The 17,927-nt window shown below is 38.0% G+C and overlaps 1 protein-coding gene across 2 annotated transcripts in view; it reads left to right on the top strand.

The window, feature by feature from the left end:
- Btaf1 (B-TFIID TATA-box binding protein associated factor 1) overlaps positions 1–17,927 on the top strand; it is a 91,397-nt gene that overhangs the window by 60,962 nt on the left and 12,508 nt on the right. For both annotated transcript variants that reach the window (XR_006148836.1, XM_042689200.1), the window contains exons 24-33: positions 2,032–2,233; positions 3,278–3,426; positions 8,578–8,730; positions 8,945–9,066; positions 9,150–9,317; positions 11,507–11,584; positions 11,688–11,817; positions 14,773–14,914; positions 14,996–15,126; positions 16,991–17,116. Coding sequence is in view for 1 of the 2 variants with exons in the window: in XM_042689200.1 (XP_042545134.1) it covers positions 2,032–2,233; positions 3,278–3,426; positions 8,578–8,730; positions 8,945–9,066; positions 9,150–9,317; positions 11,507–11,584; positions 11,688–11,817; positions 14,773–14,914; positions 14,996–15,126; positions 16,991–17,116 (1,401 nt within the window). In the remaining variant the exon portion in view is untranslated. The remainder of the gene's footprint in view (positions 1–2,031; positions 2,234–3,277; positions 3,427–8,577; positions 8,731–8,944; positions 9,067–9,149; positions 9,318–11,506; positions 11,585–11,687; positions 11,818–14,772; positions 14,915–14,995; positions 15,127–16,990; positions 17,117–17,927) is intronic.

Genomic DNA, 17,927 nt, shown 5'->3' with positions numbered 1-17,927 from the left:
GGGGGAAGGGGGGGAGAGAGAAAGGAGAAAGGAGAGAGAGGAGGGAGAGAGAGAGTGTGTGTGTGTTTGTGTGTATTATGGTCCTGGGTCTTGAACTCAGGCCTGGGCACTGTCCTTGAGCTCTTCTGCTTAAGCCAGCTATACTTGAGGTTTTGGGTAGTTAATTGGAGGTAGGAGTCTCATGGACTTTCCTGTCTGGCTGGTTTTGGACTTGTATTCTCAGATCACAGACTCCTAAATAACTAGAATTACAGGTGTGAGCCACTGATAACCTGGCTCCAGGCCTACTTTTTGGTAGGTATTTTTGCTGGCTTTTTTGTATATGCTAGACTTCCTCAATTTTCTAAGCCTCATTTTCTTCAGTAGCTAGTAGAATAAGTAGTTAGAATAGTAGGAATGAGTCATTGGTGCCTAGCTGTTTCTTTTCTCTTAGTTTTTTGTTTTAGACAGAATTGGGACAGAAGGAGAAGAAAACAGTTATCTTTTTTCATAGAAGCAAGTTTATCTTTTCAGATATCTATATTAGAAAATTCTGTACAATTTATAGTCTTGTGCAGGGTTCTAGCTCTAATTTGGTTTTCTTTCACATAAAAATTATTTATAAAAGTAAATCTAGGTGGGAGTAGAGAGCAATGAAAATTTCTGTGTATTAGTAATAAAACATGCTTGTTAAAATTCTGCTCATAAGCCAGGTACAGTGACTTATAACCCACCTTCTTGGGAGAGTACAGGGGAAGGATTGCTTGGGCCCTAGGAATTGGAAATCAGCCCCAGGAACATAGCAAGACAACTCAAAAAAAGAAAAGAAACACAAACAACTTTTTTTTAGAATTCTCTGATGTACTGTTAGCAGACAGAACTTTATCTTTGTGCCATCATCATCCATGATTAGCAGTTTGCATTCATGTGAAATGTAAGGCTATCCTAACTTGACAGGTATTTGGTTCTCATCAGTAATCTGGTTGTTTCATATAGCATATTTAATAATGCTATTAATAGGTCATTGCAATTATGTATTCATATGCACCTAAAACCTAAACCACTGCTGCAAATTTAGAGGGGTCTATGATGGATGTGTGGTGCCTTTTTCCCAGTCTCAGGAGAATTGAAATTGCTTTTTTTCCCTCTACTGGGGTTTGAATTCATTGGCCTTGTGCTTACTAATAGACACTGAATTACTTGAGAGATAGCCTGAAGTCTTTTTTACTTTTGTCATTTTTTTTGTTTGTTTGTTTTTTGGCCAGTCATGGAGCTTGACCTCTGGGCCTGGATGCTGTCCCTTAGCTCTTCAGTTCAAGGCTAGTGTTTCCTGCCCAGGTTGGCTTTGAACTGTGATCCTCAGATCTCAGCCTCCTGAGTAGCTAGGATTATAGATGTGAGCCACCGGCACCTGGCTTGTCATTTCTTGAATAGAACATTTGGTGCAGGCCAACCTGGATTTCAGTCTTCCTTATACTTCCCTAGTAGTTGCGATGACAAGCATGCACCAGCTTACCCAGCTTTTATTACTTGAGATGGGCTTTCACTAACTTTTTTGCCTAAGCCAGTTTCCAACTATGACCCTTCCCATCTCAGCCTCCTGAGTAGCCAGGATTATAGGTGTAAGCCAACTCACTCATTTGAAAGCAGTCATCTTTTGAAAACATGTCTCTTGTTTGCAGTTCTGGATAACTAAGATATAATATTGAACAATGGAGAAGTTCTGCGTTTTTTACATTTCTTTTGAGACAGTTTTGAATATTTTATTGGGAACTTAGGTTAATTTTCTTTTTTTTTTATTGTAAAGATACTATACAGAGGGTTACAGTTACATGAGTAAGGTAATGAGTACACTTCCTATTGAGCATTGTTACTCCCTCCATTGTTTTCCCCCTAGATTAATTTTATATTGAGGATATTTTGACCATAATGTTTTGAGGTATTTGGGGACTCTTTTGGAGTTAGAGTCTCAAAGTTTATATAGGCTATTAATGTTACAGTATATTAGAGAATAATGAGTATTTTAATTTGTCCTTTTTTTTTTTTTTTTAGTTGGTACAGCATTTGCCTCATCTTTATATGTGCCTTCAGTACCCAAGCACTGCAGTGAGGCACATGGCTGCTCGCTGTGTAGGTGTCATGAGTAAAATAGCTACCATGGAAACAATGAACATTTTTTTGGAGAAGGTTCTTCCATGGCTAGGAGCAATTGATGACAATGTCAAACAAGAGGGTGCAATTGAAGCACTTGCCTGTATCCTTTATTTTGAAAAACTGTTGAGTAATGTTATTCATTTTACTTAGGGATGCAAAGTTATTTATTTAAAAGTACATGAAAAAATCTGCTTTGTGGGGTGGGATGTAGCTCAGTGGCAAAGCGCTTGCCTAGCAAGTGCAACGTCCTGGGTTCGATCCCCAGTACCAAAAAAGAAAAGACAAAAAAAAATACAGTTAAAAAAAAATCTACTTTGTTCCAAGAAGAAAACTTTTATTTTGATTTATTTAATTACAAGGCTGCTACAAGTATAAATATATTTTATAGTTAAAAAAGATTTCATATACAAATTTTAAAGACAGTTTTTTAACATGCAAAATAGTTTTATGTACTTTTAAACTACATATTCAATAACAAACTGGGGTTTGGAGTTTATAATTGATGCTTTATTAATATAATTCAGATACGATGTTAAATAGTGTTTCCAAACTGTTCATTTTATTGGGTCAAGAAGACTAAAATACACTAGAAAACTAGAAATACATTGGCATGTTTCTGTTAAAGACATGGCAGCCATTCTTTAACTCAAAAGTATCTGAAAGAAATGTCTCAGAGCAAGAAAGATGAAGATCAGATCAGTAGAAACTCTGGTTCAAAATCTTGAAGATTACAGAAGAACTTCACTTACCTAGATCTAATATATCCAGTTGGTGATTGTCAAGATTCTGGTGAGAAATTTGGAATTAATCTCTGAGTGACACTAAGTTGTACTCCCTTGCTTCTAACATGGCTTCATTTATTCTGACACTGAAATTCTAAGAAAAAATATTTTTAGCAAAATTTCCTTTAGTCTTTGGATAGAAACATGATTTTATATTTTTAATTATGAAAGAGTTAATGAACAGTAGTGGTCAATGAACAGTAGTGCTCAAATAGTGTTATGATTGGGTCATAGTCATTCTATTCCCTCATAGTACAGATGAGAAAATGAAGGACTTTTCAGAGTTTGCAGTCTTGTTATATTAATTTGTTTGTGAAAACATTACTTGAAAACTATCAAAATTTCCTTAATTGCTTGTTAAGGTGTAATGGAACAACTGGACGTTGGTATTGTTCCATATATTGTCCTTTTAGTTGTTCCTGTGTTGGGAAGAATGAGTGACCAGACAGACAGTGTAAGATTTATGGCCACACAGTGCTTTGCCACACTGATTAGACTCATGCCACTTGAGGTAAGTTGAAGACATTTCGTTTATGGATTTAATATTTTCTGTAACTTCATAATAATTGTACTTCTTAAAGAACATGTCAGGTTAAGATGTTAATCATTAAGATTTATAGAACATCTTTTTACATTTCTATTTGTTTGTTTTTTAAATTCTTTTTGCTGGTCCTAAGTGTTGTCCCTGAGATCCTTTTGCTCAATGCTAGCACTCTACCACTTGATCCACAGCTCCACTTCCAACTTTTTCTGTGATTTAGTTGGTGGTAATAGTCTCACAAACTTTCTTGCCTGGGCTGGCTTCGAACTGTGATCCTCAGATCTCAGCTTCCTGAGAAGCTACGGTTACAGGCATGAGCCACTGGCACCTGACTTCCCTTTTTTAGTATAAATGAATTGGGCAGTTTCTACAAGAATGGTAATTTGTTGACGATGTTCTAGAAATAGCCTTTTTTCTCAAGGATAAAATTCAGATGATAGGAAAATTTGAGAGAGAGTAATTAAAACTGCAAGAAGCAAAGCCAGGTGCCAGTGGCTTGTAATACTAGCTACTCAGGAGGCTGAGATCTGAGGGTTGTGGTTAGAAGCCAGTCTGGGCAGGAAAGACTGTTAGAATCCTAAATTCAGTCTCCCATACCAGCACTAATCTGTAAGAAGTGTGTAGACATACGGGTCTAGTTCAGAAGGATCATGTTGGATCATTATGATGGAGTATACTCTAATATCAAATATATAGAAATAGTTTATATGACTAGTGTAAGAAATAGAAATGTCTTCAGGAATGAGATAGATCTGGCTGGGTATGTTGGTACATACCTGAAATTCCTTTTTTTAGAAGGATGAAGCAGGAAGATTATGTAAGGCCAGCCTTAACTGTAGAGAAACCTTGTCTTAGCTATAACCATTACCAAGTTGCTTACAGTGTTTTTGTTGTTGTTGATCAGTAATAGGACCTGAGTGCTACTGAGCTTTTCTGCTCAAAGCTCTACCATTTTGAGCCACAGTTCCACTTCCAGTTTTCTAGTGGTTAACTGGAGATGAGTTTTACGAGCTTTCCTGCTCAGGCTGGCTTTGAACTGCAATCCTCAGATCTCAACCTCCTAAGTAGCTAGGATTGCAGCCGTGAGCCATTAGTGACTGGCTTCTTAGGTCTTGATAGGATTTATGGCTCTACCAACTTGAGCCACAGCTATACTTCTGAATTTTTATTTAATTTTTTTTCTTTTTGGCCAGGCTTGAACTCAGGGCCTGGGCACTATCCTAAGCTTCTTTTGCTCAAGGCTAGCACTCTTCCATTTGAGCCACTTTCAGCCTTTTCTGTTCATTGAGGAATCGAGTCCAGGACTTCATGCATGCTAGGCAAGCACTCTACCACTAAGCCACATTCCTAGCCCCACTTCTGGCTTTTTTTTTTTTTTGGTTAAATAGAGATAAGAGTCTCAGAAGCCAGATGCTGGTGGCTGACACTTATAATCCTAACTACTCTGAGATCTGAGGATTGTGGTTCAAACCCAGCCTGGACAGGAAAATCCGTGAGACTCTTTTTTTTTTTGCCGGTCATGGGGCCTGAACTCTGGGTCTGGGCGCTGCCCCTCAGCTCTTCAGCTCAAGGCTAGTGCTCTACCACTGGAGCCACAGCACCACTTCCGGCTTTTTCTGTTTATGTGGTGCTGAGGAATTGAACCCAGAGCCTCATGCTTGCAAGGCATGCACTCTATCGCTGAGCTACCTTCCCAGCCCATCCGTGAGACTCTTATCTCCAATAAGCCACCAGAAAACCAGAAGTGGCATAGTGGCTCCAGTGGTAGAGTGCTCGCCTTGAGTTGAAGAGCTGAGGGACAGTGTCCAGGCCCAGAGTTTATGCCCCATGACCAACCAAAAAAAAAAGTCTTAGAGATTTTCCTGCCAGAACTGGTTTCAAACCTTGATGCTTAATTCTCAGCTTCCTGAGTAGTTAAGATTATAGACTTGAACCACTAGCTTCCAGCTTTGTATTTTTTTGAATCTTTTTTGTTTGACTAATGGTAGAGAGCCAAATCCACATGTTTACTTGAGCATTTATTCTGTTGCAATATGTTAGTTTGGTTATAGAAAGTCCAGCTTCAGTGACATAGATATTTGAGAAAAGGAGCAGTATTTTGACAGTCTTTTCAAATAATTGTGGGTAGTCTTTGATCTGACATTTACAACAACCCAAAAGACAAAGTTTATTGTGTTCTAAGACTCTAAAGTTCTATAAATTTTCATACTTTATTACATTAAAATTCATTGATTTATCTTACACATTTGAATAATCTTTTACTGATAACATGTTTTGCAACATGCATTGGTCATTTGGAAAATGTTGGTTTACCAGGTAAAATAAATATCAGATAATGCTTTTAGAAAGTATCGGGATGGTTATCAGGTTTTCTAGCAGACTTGAATTTTGTCAGTGGCAACAAGATATATTTTTTTCTTGTTGTTCCAAGTTATTTTTTGAGAAATAAGTCAAATATCCAAATAGAATAATCATAGTTTAATAGGTTTTTTTTTTTTTTTTTGAGATGAGGGTACTGCGGTATGAACTCAGAGCCTTAGGATTGCTAGGAAACCAGTCTTATCACTTGAGCCTTGCCCCTATACCTTTGCCAGTCTTTTTGGATAAAATACTGTTTCATAAAGTGAAAATAGCTGTGTTAATATACATACTATCCCTATGGCAAATTTTGTGTAAATACAATAATAATTCGTAGTTTAACTATCATAAATGCTTTTGTGAAGGAGGGAAGTGGTATTAGAGTTTTAAGCTAGGGCTTCATGCTTGCTAGTCAGATACTGTATCTCTTGAGCTCTACCCTCAACCCCACATCCTTTTTTGCTTAATTTGGAAATAAGATCTTATTTTTTAATTAGGCCCCTCTGACAGCTGACCTTTTGCTTTGTTTTGTGTTTTGTTGTTCATGGGGCTTGAACTCTGGGCCTGGGCGCTATTCCTGAGCTCTTTAGCTCAAGGTGAGTGCTCTACCACTTGAGCTACAGTGCCACTTCTGGTTTTTTGTTGGTTAATTGGAGGTAAGAATCTCACAAGCCAGGCACTGGTGGGTCACCCTGTAATCCTAGCAACTCAGGAGGCTGAGATCTGAGGATCATGGTTCAAAGCCAGCCTGGGCAGGAAAGTCCATGAGACTCTTATCTTTAATAAACCACTAGAAAACTGGAAGTGGCGCTGGGGCTCAAGTGGTAGAGCACTTGCCTTGAGCTGAAGAGCTGAGGGACAGCGCCCAAGCCCAGAGTTCAAGCCACACGACTGACAAAAAAAAAGTCTCACAGACTTTCCTGCCCAGGCTGGGTTTGAATTGCAAACCTCAGATCTCAGCCTCCTGAGTAGCTTAAATTACAGGTGTGAGCCACCAGCACCTGGGTGTCCTTTTATACTTCCCTTGTAGCTAGAATGACTACCATGCCCAGTTACTGGTTGAAATGGGTCTTGATTACTTTCTGTTCACGCTGGCATTGAACCATGATCCTTTTAACCTCCACCTCTTGATATCTGGGATTACAGGTATAAGCCTCTATTCTGAGCCATAAATCTGAATTTTAAGAATATGACATATATTAGTGAAACAAAGTTGTATCCATTAATTTATGAATATCACTGAATTCATAAAAATTTTAGATTAATGAAGACTTTATTTATTAAATAATAACTATTTCTGCACACCATTTAAGCAATTTCATAAGGGTTTTTCCTCAGTATATTAAATTTTGACAAGGAGCAGAAGTGCTTTATGTAGTGCACCTTTTATGTCACAGGATGTTATAAAGATCGTCTACTTAAGGGTTGCAGTTTGATAACAGTTAATATATTTACTACTTTATCAGGGACATGTTCAAGCAAAACTGGCTATTTTAGAAAATGCTGTTGAGTATCTGTAAGGAATGCAGTGATGCCTGCTGGTACATTTTGGTGTCCCTGCTTTGATTCTTCCCAAGGCCCAAACATTTTCACAAATGTCAACAATTTAAAAAAAAAAAACCACTATAGAGCGCTAGCCTTGAGCTGAAGAGCTGAGGGACAGCACCCAGGTCCAGAGTTCAGCCCATGACTGGACCCCCCCCAAAAAAAAAAAAAAAAAGAAACACTAGGGCTGGGAAGGTGGCTCAGTGGTAGAGCACTTGACTTGAATGCATGTGGCCCTGGGTTCGATTCCTTAGCAACACATAAGTAGGGGAAAAGAAGCTGGAAGTGGCGCTGTGGCTCAAGTGGTAGAGCTCTAGCCTTGAGCTGAAGAGCTGAGGGACAACGCCCAGGCCCAGAGTTCAGGCCCCATGACTGGAACCCCCCCCCCCAAAAAAAACCACTGTAATTTCTTTATAGTGAAATAGTAGGAGCTGGGAATGTGACTTAGTGGTAGAGTGCTTGCCTAGCATGCATGAAGCCCTAGGTTAGATTCCTCAATACCACATAAACAGAAAAGGCCAGAAATGGCGCTGTGGCTCAAGTGGTAGAGTGTTAGCCTTGAGCAAAAAGAAGCTTAAGGAAAGTGCCCTGAACTGGCAAAAAAAAAAAAGAGAGAGAGAGAAGGAAATATTGTAGAAATGATTTTGGGGGCTTACTGGGACCTTGAAACCCACATTTTGAGATCTAATTGTGAGGCTTTTATTAATATTTAATTTAAAATAAACTATATAACTAGGTTTGCCTCTGCTAAAAGAGAAAACTTATTGCTGAAAGTTTGTGTAAAGACTTTAAAGTCGCCGGGCGCTGGTGGCTCACGCCTGTAATCCTAGCTACTCAGGAGGCTGAGATCTGAGGATCGCGGTTCAAAGCCAGCCCGGGCAGGAGAGACCGTGAGACTCCTATCTCCAATAAACCACCACAAAACCGGAAGTGGCGCTGTAGCTCAAGTGGTAGAGTGCTCGCCTTGAGCCGAAGAGCTGAGGGACAGCGCCCAGGCCCAGAGTTCAAGCCCCACGACCCACAAAAAAAAAAAGACTTTAAAGTCTTTAGACTTGTTTTGACTTACTTTTTATTCTGTGTATTTATTATTAATTAAGATGTGAATTTACTTGATACTTTAGGATAAAAAATTGTGATGAAACAGCCAAGGCCTATAAGTTAAATCTTGTCTCAAAAAATAAAAATTGTAGTTTTAATATATTAAAATACTCATTTTAGGCTGGCATTCCAGACCCTCCAAACATGTCAGAAGAACTAATCCAGTTGAAAGCAAAAGAGCGACACTTTTTGGAACAACTGTTAGATGGAAAAAAATTAGAAAACTACAAAATTCCAGTACCAATCAATGCGGAACTACGGAAATATCAGCAGGTAAGGTTAATGCTTACTCTTGTACACATGATTAGCCACTATTCTTTCAAATGTACCTTATAGGGTTTTTACAGTTGATTTAATAAATCTTGGGTTTAGTGTCTTAACTATTTCTCTTTTGCTTATATGAAGATTATAGGTGTCCAACTTTTCTTATAGCAAAAAACTTTGTGATCTGTTTACATCTATAATTTTTTTTGATGTCTTTTTACAGGATGGTGTGAACTGGTTAGCATTTCTTAATAAGTATAAACTTCATGGAATATTGTGTGATGACATGGGCCTAGGCAAAACTTTACAGTCCATCTGCATTCTAGCAGGAGATCACTGTCAGAGGTAAAGCAAAATGCTTTAAAATGAGGTTTCCAGAATCAGAAATGTCAACAAGCTGGTTACTTTATTGTGTTTTGCTTTTAAAGGGCTCAGGAATATGCACGATCAAAATTGGCAGAGTGCATGCCACTTCCTTCTTTGGTGGTTTGTCCACCAACATTAACAGGTCACTGGGTGGATGAAGTGGGTAAATTTTGCTCCAGAGAGTATCTTAATCCATTGCACTATACTGGACCTCCCACTGAAAGAATAAGGTATGAGCTCTATAGCAACAAAAACAAATGTCTAATTTTCTATGTGGTTTTGAAGAATATATTAAATTTGAATTCTAGCTACTTTTCGTATATGACAACCTTTTTCTACTTAAGAAAGATGAGTGGAAAGTGGTGTGGTAGCTCAAGTGATAGAGCGCTAGCCTTGAGCTGAAGAGCTGAGGGACAGCACTCAGGCCCAGAGTTCAAGCCCCATGTCCGAAAAAAAAATAAAAGTTTACTTTGGGAAGATAGTAACAGTGAAGGTGAGCATTTTTGGACATTGTCACTCCTTTCCTTGCTCTCTTCCAGTTTTTCCCTCCTATTCACACCCACAGTTTGTTGTTCTTTAACTGCTTTTGTTTGTTTGTTTTTGTATCTTTTTTGCTACTGGGTATCAAACCTAGGGTGTTGTCCTTACTACGAAAGTGCTTTGCCACTGACATCCCAGTCCCCACAAGTTTTATAGTTCATTTTCAATGTAGTATTTAGAAAGTACCACAGCTGCATTTGTTTGCCCTATGTCCCTTCATTTCTGTACCCTCCTTACCTCCTAAAGAAAATTGAAAACGAAGAAAAAAACTCGTTTCCATTATCTATTGAGCTTTTTAAGTATTGGAGTTAGGAAACAAGTAGAATCCCTTCCTAGTTTTGTATGTCCATTTATAGAGCCTTAAGACCATAGCTTCTCCTTGATACTTCAGTTATCTATTTTCATTCTCTGACCTCTTTTCTCTGTTCCCCTTCCTTCTGCTATTTCTTCTTCCTTCGCTCTCCTTAAAGGTGCTTTTGGTCCAAAGTGACTGCTCTAGCTACCCATTTGTGGCAACCCAAATTTGTTACAGCTTTACCCCTTGCTGTTAACGCCAACATCTCTTAACGTTTCTAGATATAAATTTTAAAGAATGGAAATGATTATGCTAATCATAAAATTGTTTTAATTAACTTAAAATTTGGCTGTTCACAGATTACTCATTCAGTCTGTAAGTTTGCTGCTCTTCTGAATTTTTAGTTTTAGTATGAATATTTACTGATCGGACACTTGGGGGGGATGTGTGGGGAGGCAGAACTGAGGTTTGAATTGGCTTCATGCTTGCTAGGTTGATGCTATGCCTGTGAGCCAGGTCTCTGGCTCACAGGCATTATTGTAAACATTTTTACATTTATGTAAAATTTTGTACTGTGTATTCACACGGTCACCATGAGACGTATTCTTGTTGCAATTTGGAAATAAAGGCTCTCAGGAATAAGGCCTGTGTGCATGTTCACTAAGTTAATTAAATGGACAGTCAGACTGAATATAGATAGCTCAAAACTTACATGATAAGCAATTTACTCAAGTGCTTCTAAGTTAGAATTCATTTGCTTACAAGAGATAGGAATTCAACTCAAATGAGCTTGGCAACTAGGATATTCAATAATTCACTAATTTGAGAATTTCAGAGGTGAATTCTTGCTTCAGACACACCTGAATCACATTCATTTGCTTACCCTCTCTAAAGATAATATTATGTTGATCTCTTCTGGACTTTAGTTTTCAATGAATGAATAAGATAACTTACGTAGGGCTGGAATATAGTAGTAGAGTGCTTGCTTCACTCATGAAGCCCTGGGTTCCTCAGTACCACATAAACAGAAAAAGCCGGAAGCAGTGCTGTGATTCAAGTGGTAGAGTACCACTTGAGCAAAAGAAGCTCAGGGTCAATGCCCAGGCCCTGAGTTCAAGCTCCAGGACTTGGGGGGTGGGGGGGGAATGACATCCATAGGCCTACATTTTCCTATGTTAACACCCATAGTAAACCGATCTTCCCTAACTCATCAGGAGTATATCCAATCTAGAGATGATTTATTGGCCTTATTTGACTCATGCTCACAGGCCAACTTCTGTGGTCAGAGAATAAAATGCTGTTAATAGCTCCACTGGTTCTAATGTTTCAGTATGTGTTGATTATGGAAAGACATATGATTGGCCATCTACCTCTACCCCTTTCCATGGATTGGTAAAAGAATATTAAGGAAGAGAGGTTGGCAAATGAACTTGTTAACCACATTTTGAATCAGGTGCTCATCTCTTTTCAGGGTCATGTCTTAAGGAAAGTAGTATTTGAGGTAGTATGTACAGTAAGCACCTATTAAAATTATACAGTTTTTAATAATTCTTGTTTCCTGAGTGTTTATTTCTTCACATAAAGGTTGCAGCATCAAGTTAAAAGGCATAATCTGATAGTGGCTTCCTATGATGTTGTGAGGAATGACATAGATTTTTTTAGGTAAGAATTTAAATATTCCATAGAAAATATTTGAAGAAAATATTTTCTGTATTTGAGTTTCTAATTTAGCAAAAGATACTAAAGTTTCTTTATTCTCCATTAGAAATATTAAATTCAACTACTGTATTCTTGATGAAGGTCATGTCATTAAAAATGGAAAAACAAAGTTATCCAAAGCAGTAAAACAACTGACAGCTAATTATAGGATTATTCTTTCTGGAACACCAATCCAGGTAACTTATTTACTATTTTTTTTCTATTAAAAATATTTGCATATGAAGAAGAGGCATTGTATTTGTTTCTGAATTAGTTTGTGAGGTTGATATTCCATTTGTGTGTTGTTTTTATAATGGTTCATTTGGCATTTAGCACTGTCTCAAACCAGGTTTTGAAGGTCACATTTAAGATACAGTTTTAAGCTATGTAATTATGTAATTTAAGCTATGTAATTATGTCCAAAATATGCAAGATACTAGATTCTACACTGACCATTCTTTTTTTGGTTGTTGTTTTGTTGGTCAAGGGGCTTGAACTCTGGGCTTGGGCTCTGTCCCTGTGCTCTTCAGCTCAAGGCGAGTGCGAGCCACAGCATCACTTCCCGGTTTTGGGGGGTGGGGGGGAGGAGTAATTGGAGATAAGAGTCTCACGAACTTTCCTGCCCGAGCTGGCTTTGAACCTTGATCCTCAGATCTCAGCCTCCTGAGTAGCTAGGATTACAGGTGTGAGCTACTGGCGCCTGGCGGACCATCCTTACAGATTATTAGGTTACAGTCTAATCTGATGTAGCACTGAAAAGCTAGAGCTCATTAAAGAGGAGTTATCATATAGTGTGAATTCTTGTCAGGAAACAACTAAAGGGAAGCAGTTAGAAGTTTATTTTGGACAAGTAAGGAAATGGGTGGGTATGCAGGTATCTTCACATACTTCTGCATTAAATTGGATGCAAGTGTTCACATCCAGCCTGGATAGTGAATTCTGGTAAGAATATCTCCCTGTTTATTCTCCAGTTAGTGGGAAGTTAAACACCACATGATTCTTTCTGAATCTCAAAAATTGATGGCTCCTTATTACTTTTTCTTATTCTTTAAAATTATTATAAAAGTTAGGGTTCATTAAGTGAACATTATAGATTGCAACAACCATAAGAGACACACTTAGCCAGGTACCAGTGGCTCACTCTTGTAATCCTAGCTACTCAGGAGGCTGAGATCTTAGGTTCAGGATTCAAAGTCAGCCCTGGCAAGAAAGGTCCTTGAGACTCTTATCTCCAGTTAACCACCAAATAAAACAGAAGTGGTGCTGTGGTTCAAGTAGTAGAGTGCTTGCCTTGAGCTGAAGAGCTCAGGGACAGCACTCAGGCCCAGAGTACAAGCCCCACAACTAACCACAAAAAAAAAAAAAAAAGACGATCGCAAACCTTTCTCAGTTTGTCTGTTTTTGCAGTGCTAGGGATCAAATCCAGGGTCACACATGGTAGCTAATCTGAGTTACTGAAACCTGGGCTTTAGATCCCAGGCCCAACTCCATGGATTCCATATGTCAGATCTGGCCACTTCATCCTCCTTGACAAAGCAGGTTTATTAGCACAGGCATACCAAAAGAAGAGGTAAAGTGAGCCTGTTTTTGGAGTACCCTTAGGATCTTTATGTTTAAATAGAGAAAGAAATAATGGCAAGGGACAAAAGGTATACCCAATTAAACTTTCCCAGTCATTATTTCAGTCCTGGTTTTGACAAGAATTGAAGTTTCGAGGTGTTCCTTGGAGGAAGACAGATAAGCACAAATCCTTGTTTGACTTAGTGGTCTGTCCTAAGGGAGTTCTGAAGTTCCTTCCCTTGGGGGCCAGATTTTTACTTCCCTCCTTGTAAACATCTTATCAGTCAGTCTGTTGTGTCCCTCCTGGGTTCCTGGTCACTGTGTGGTGAAAGGTTCAGAGCCAGGACATATGCAAAAATGGAGGCAGCAGGATGCCAAGCTTTCTCCTGTTTTGTTTCTTTTTTTACTTTATATGTCCAATTAAGTCAAGAGCTTTTCAGTAAAAGCAGCTTCTATAGATGTACATGTTACAACCAAAAGTGTTTTTGTTTTTAAGATATATTTAAAGGGAGGAAAAAAAATTCTTTAGGCTTTTTAGGCTTTATTTATCCAGACTTGTTTTACTTCAATTTAAAATTATGTAGAGGGCTGGGAAGGTGGCTCAGTGGTAGAGCGCTTGCCTTGCATGCATGAGGCCCTGGGTTCAATTCCTCAGCACCACATAAGCAAAAAGAAAAAAGCCAGAAGGTAGCACTGTGGCTCAAGTGGTAGAGCGCTAGCCTTAAGTTGAAGAGCTGAGGGACAGCACCCAGGCCCAGAGTTCAGGCCCCACAACCGGACCCAAAAAAAATAAAAATAAAAAATAAAATTATGTAGAATGCTGGATATAAACAAAGAACATTATAATCTTACCACTCAGGAAACAAAGATAGGAGGATATATGAGATAGACAGACAACACACCACAATATTTTTTTATGGTACTGCTTTTTTTGGCCTAGACATTAAAAGTATTGGGGGGAGGGGGTTATCTAATTAAATTCTGAAGCTGTCAGGTGGGTTTCTGTGCTGCAGAGTCTCAGTGAGATTAGAAGGGTATCCATATAGGAGAGTAGCCCGGCATAGGGAGCCAAAGCCTGAGCGGGATAAGGTAGGAGAGAGAAGCAGGGAGGGTACGTTAGGATCTATATCTTTTGGAAACTATCCAGTTGAAAAAGTGCTGGCTTCATTTTGTTTTGTATCTTCCCCCATTAAACTTCCAACAAAATTTAAAAGAAGTTTGCCTCATATCCCATAAATTATGAAATCAAACTCTTACAGATTTTTCTTGTTGACATAATTGTTGGCTAGATTCCTTAAGTGTTGTTGTCAATTTCATTATCAAAACTGAATTAAAAGAAATCAGAAATAACATAACTTTCTGTCCTATTATTTTTTAGAGTCTATAATTATGTTTAGGCTCATATCTCATCCCAGTGGAAGAGATTTCTCCATGGGCACAGATCTAAATTTAACATTAAAATAGAGACATTCTACCTAAGAATATGATAATCTCTTACCTGTGTCATCATGATGAGCTTTCACTAATGTTATATTTTAAGTATAAGGAAGTAACCTCACTGCAAAATATAACTTTTTTTTTTTTATATTTAGAACAATGTTCTGGAGCTGTGGTCATTATTTGATTTCCTCATGCCAGGATTTTTGGGTACTGAACGCCAGTTTGCTGCTCGATATGGCAAACCTATATTAGCAAGTAGGGATGCTCGAAGTTCTAGTCGAGAACAAGAAGCAGGTATGAAAATAGATAGTTATAATTGCTGTGTCAGTGAATATTATTTATTCTTTTTTTGAAGCCATATTCTCTTACTACTAGGTGTTCTTGCAATGGACGCACTACACCGCCAGGTCCTGCCATTTCTTTTGAGGAGAATGAAAGAAGATGTTCTGCAGGATCTTCCACCTAAAATTATTCAAGACTATTATTGTACTCTCAGTCCTCTCCAGGTTAGGTGATTGGTGGTGGTGGTTGGTGGTATGTTATTAGCAGAATGTTTTGAATCAGGTTCAAAAATATTGAGTAAAGAGGTTTTAACACTAATCTATGTTTTACTTTGCCAGGCGTTAGGACTGAGTCTGTTTTGATATGTAGACATGAGTTCAGATGCATGCAGTTTGAATACAGCATTAAAATAAGTCCAGTGTCATTCATAGTTGCTTTTCTGTATGGATAGTTATAAAGAGTTGTGAAGGTAGATTCATGAGAAGATGGTCTTTTATCAATGGAGGTTACATTCTAAGACACTGTAGTTAAAGCCTGAAACTACTAGTAGTACTGAACCTATATGTATACTAGGTTTTATTCTCACCATTAATTGTAGCAACTTAAAAATAAAAGTTGTTTATTAGCAATTTTTAATCTTTTACTGAAAGAAAACACATTATGGCTTCTCTTTGGCATATACAAATTTCTAGCATCACTAACTCTTGTACTATAGGGCCAATATTGGGTGAAAACAAAATACAGATTGTTTAGCAAGGCATTTTTCACTTAATATTTTCAGATCACAGAAATTAAAAGTGGGTGTAGGCAGACAGTAAGTATAAGCTAGAGTTTACTAGGGCCAAAAATCAGCCTATAGATGATCTCATATCATCTATACAATAGCATTATAAGTATTGATAATCTTCATTTCTGCAAATAAGGAAAGCAAAGAAGAATTAACTAGTTACAGAGCTAAGATATATTAGGACTAGAATTCAAGTCTAGGTAGTCCTTTTTAAAATACTAAATATTTTCTGAAATGTTTTGAGTATTTTATTTAGCCTTTTTCACAGTTCTGATTTTGTACATAGAAACTATTACCAGAGAAATTTATTGTGAACCTTGTCTTGTAGTTTTCTAAGGATGTAAATTGAAACTGTTCCTTGTCTTAGTAAGATGTAGCCCCTGAGCCTGAATTTTCTAGCTGATTTAGCGTGGCCAAATGAATAAAAGATTCACAGATGCAGCTAGAATCTTTTCCTCCTATAGTGTATAGATAGTTTGTTAGCAGTTCTGATCTAGTCAACTAGAGTTTAATCTGGAGTCTGAAAGCTTTCTAATTCTCTTATACTTCATCTCTGTGGTTCCCCATTCTTTGATTTGCGTAAGTTGAATTAGTATTTCTTGAAAAGAATATTTTAGCAGAGTAAAATTAAAAAAATACTTTCACAGTAGATAGAATAAGGAAAAGATGCTATATGAAAAAAAAAATCAGTGGCAGCATACAAACAAGCTGGGGGAAGGGAACTCCAGAAGGAAGCTTAGCACTCAAGTTTTTATTCTGATTTCTGTTCTTTAGCTTTCTGGGTTTTATTCCTTTTGTGTTGTTTAGCATGTGCGTTGTAGTAACCCAGAACACAAGGTAATGTTTTAACCTTTAATGACTTCTCTTTTTAGACTAGCAGTAACATTCCTTTTAAAATTTGGTCTCAACAAATTTAAGGAAGACTTTTCTCCTTCACTTGTGAACATTCATGTTCTCTTTTATTGATAATGTATTTGTTTTTCTGAATCTGCATTTCATCACTGGAAGCATTGAATCAAGGACTATTGGACTAATATATTTTATAGCCATACTTAATGTGTTATATATTAATGTAATCGTAAAGGAACTTACCAAAATAGATATGTGGTTTATTTAGTAGTGAATTTTAAGCATCATAATTTGTCACCATGAGGGTTGATTTGATTTACTGATTTGCCCTTGCTACTTACATTGTGAAAACTGAACACACACACATACATGTGTGTGTGTATATATGCATACAAGTATGTATACACACATATATATAACTGGATTTTTTTTTTAATGGGGCAATGTTACAGGTTCAGCTTTATGAAGATTTTGCTAAGTCTCGTGCCAAGTGTGATGTTGATGAGACTGTTTCTTCAGCTGCACTTTCTGAAGAAACCGAAAAACCAAAACTTAAAGCTACAGGTCATGTATTCCAGGTATAGATATCTGATAGTCTACTTGTTTTTTTAATGGAACAGTTTTTTTATATGGAATAATGAAATAAAGAGAGTTTTTTTGTTGTTGGTTGTGGGGCTTGAGCTCGGCCTGGGCACTGTCCCTGTGCTCTTCAGCTCAAGTCTAGCACTCTACCACTTGAGCCACAGTGCCACTTCGGTTTCCTGGTGGTTAGTTGGAGATAAAGAATCTCACAGAGGGCTGGGAAGTTGGCTCAGTGGTAGAGCGCTTGCCTTGCATGCTCAAGGCCCTGGGTTCGATTCCTCAGCACCACATAAGCAAAAAGAAAAAAGCTGGAAGTGGCGCTGTGGCTTAAGTGGTAGAGTGCTAGCCTTGAGCTGAAGAGCTGAGGGACAGCGCCCAGGCCCAGAGTTCAGGCCCCACGACCGGACCCAAAAAATATATATATATAAAAAAAAAAAAAAAAAAGAATCTCACAGACTTTCCTGCCTGGGCCAGGTTTGAACTTCAATCCTCAGATTTCAACCTCCTGAGTTGCTAAGATTACAGGCATGAGCCATCGGTGCCCAGCAAGAGTTTATTTTTATCTATTCAATATTAGCACTTTAAAAAGTCTGTAATATTAGCTAGATACTGGTGGCTCATACCCAAAATCCTAGCTACTTGAGGCAAAGATTAAGATGATGGTAGTTCGAGGCCTGTCCAGGCATACATACAAGAACTCTTCTCAATGGTATCTCAGAAATAACCAGTGCAAAAAGGTGCAGGTGTGGCTCAGCATAGAGCCACCTGCCTAGCAAGCATGAAGTCCTAAGTTCAAGACCCAGTATC

Source organism: Dipodomys spectabilis, unplaced genomic scaffold (genome assembly GCF_019054845.1).
Source record: "Dipodomys spectabilis isolate Male_0828 unplaced genomic scaffold, ASM1905484v1 ptg000125l, whole genome shotgun sequence".
Taxonomy (NCBI): Eukaryota; Metazoa; Chordata; class Mammalia; order Rodentia; family Heteromyidae; genus Dipodomys; species Dipodomys spectabilis.
This window is presented reverse-complemented; position numbering and strand designations above follow the sequence as displayed.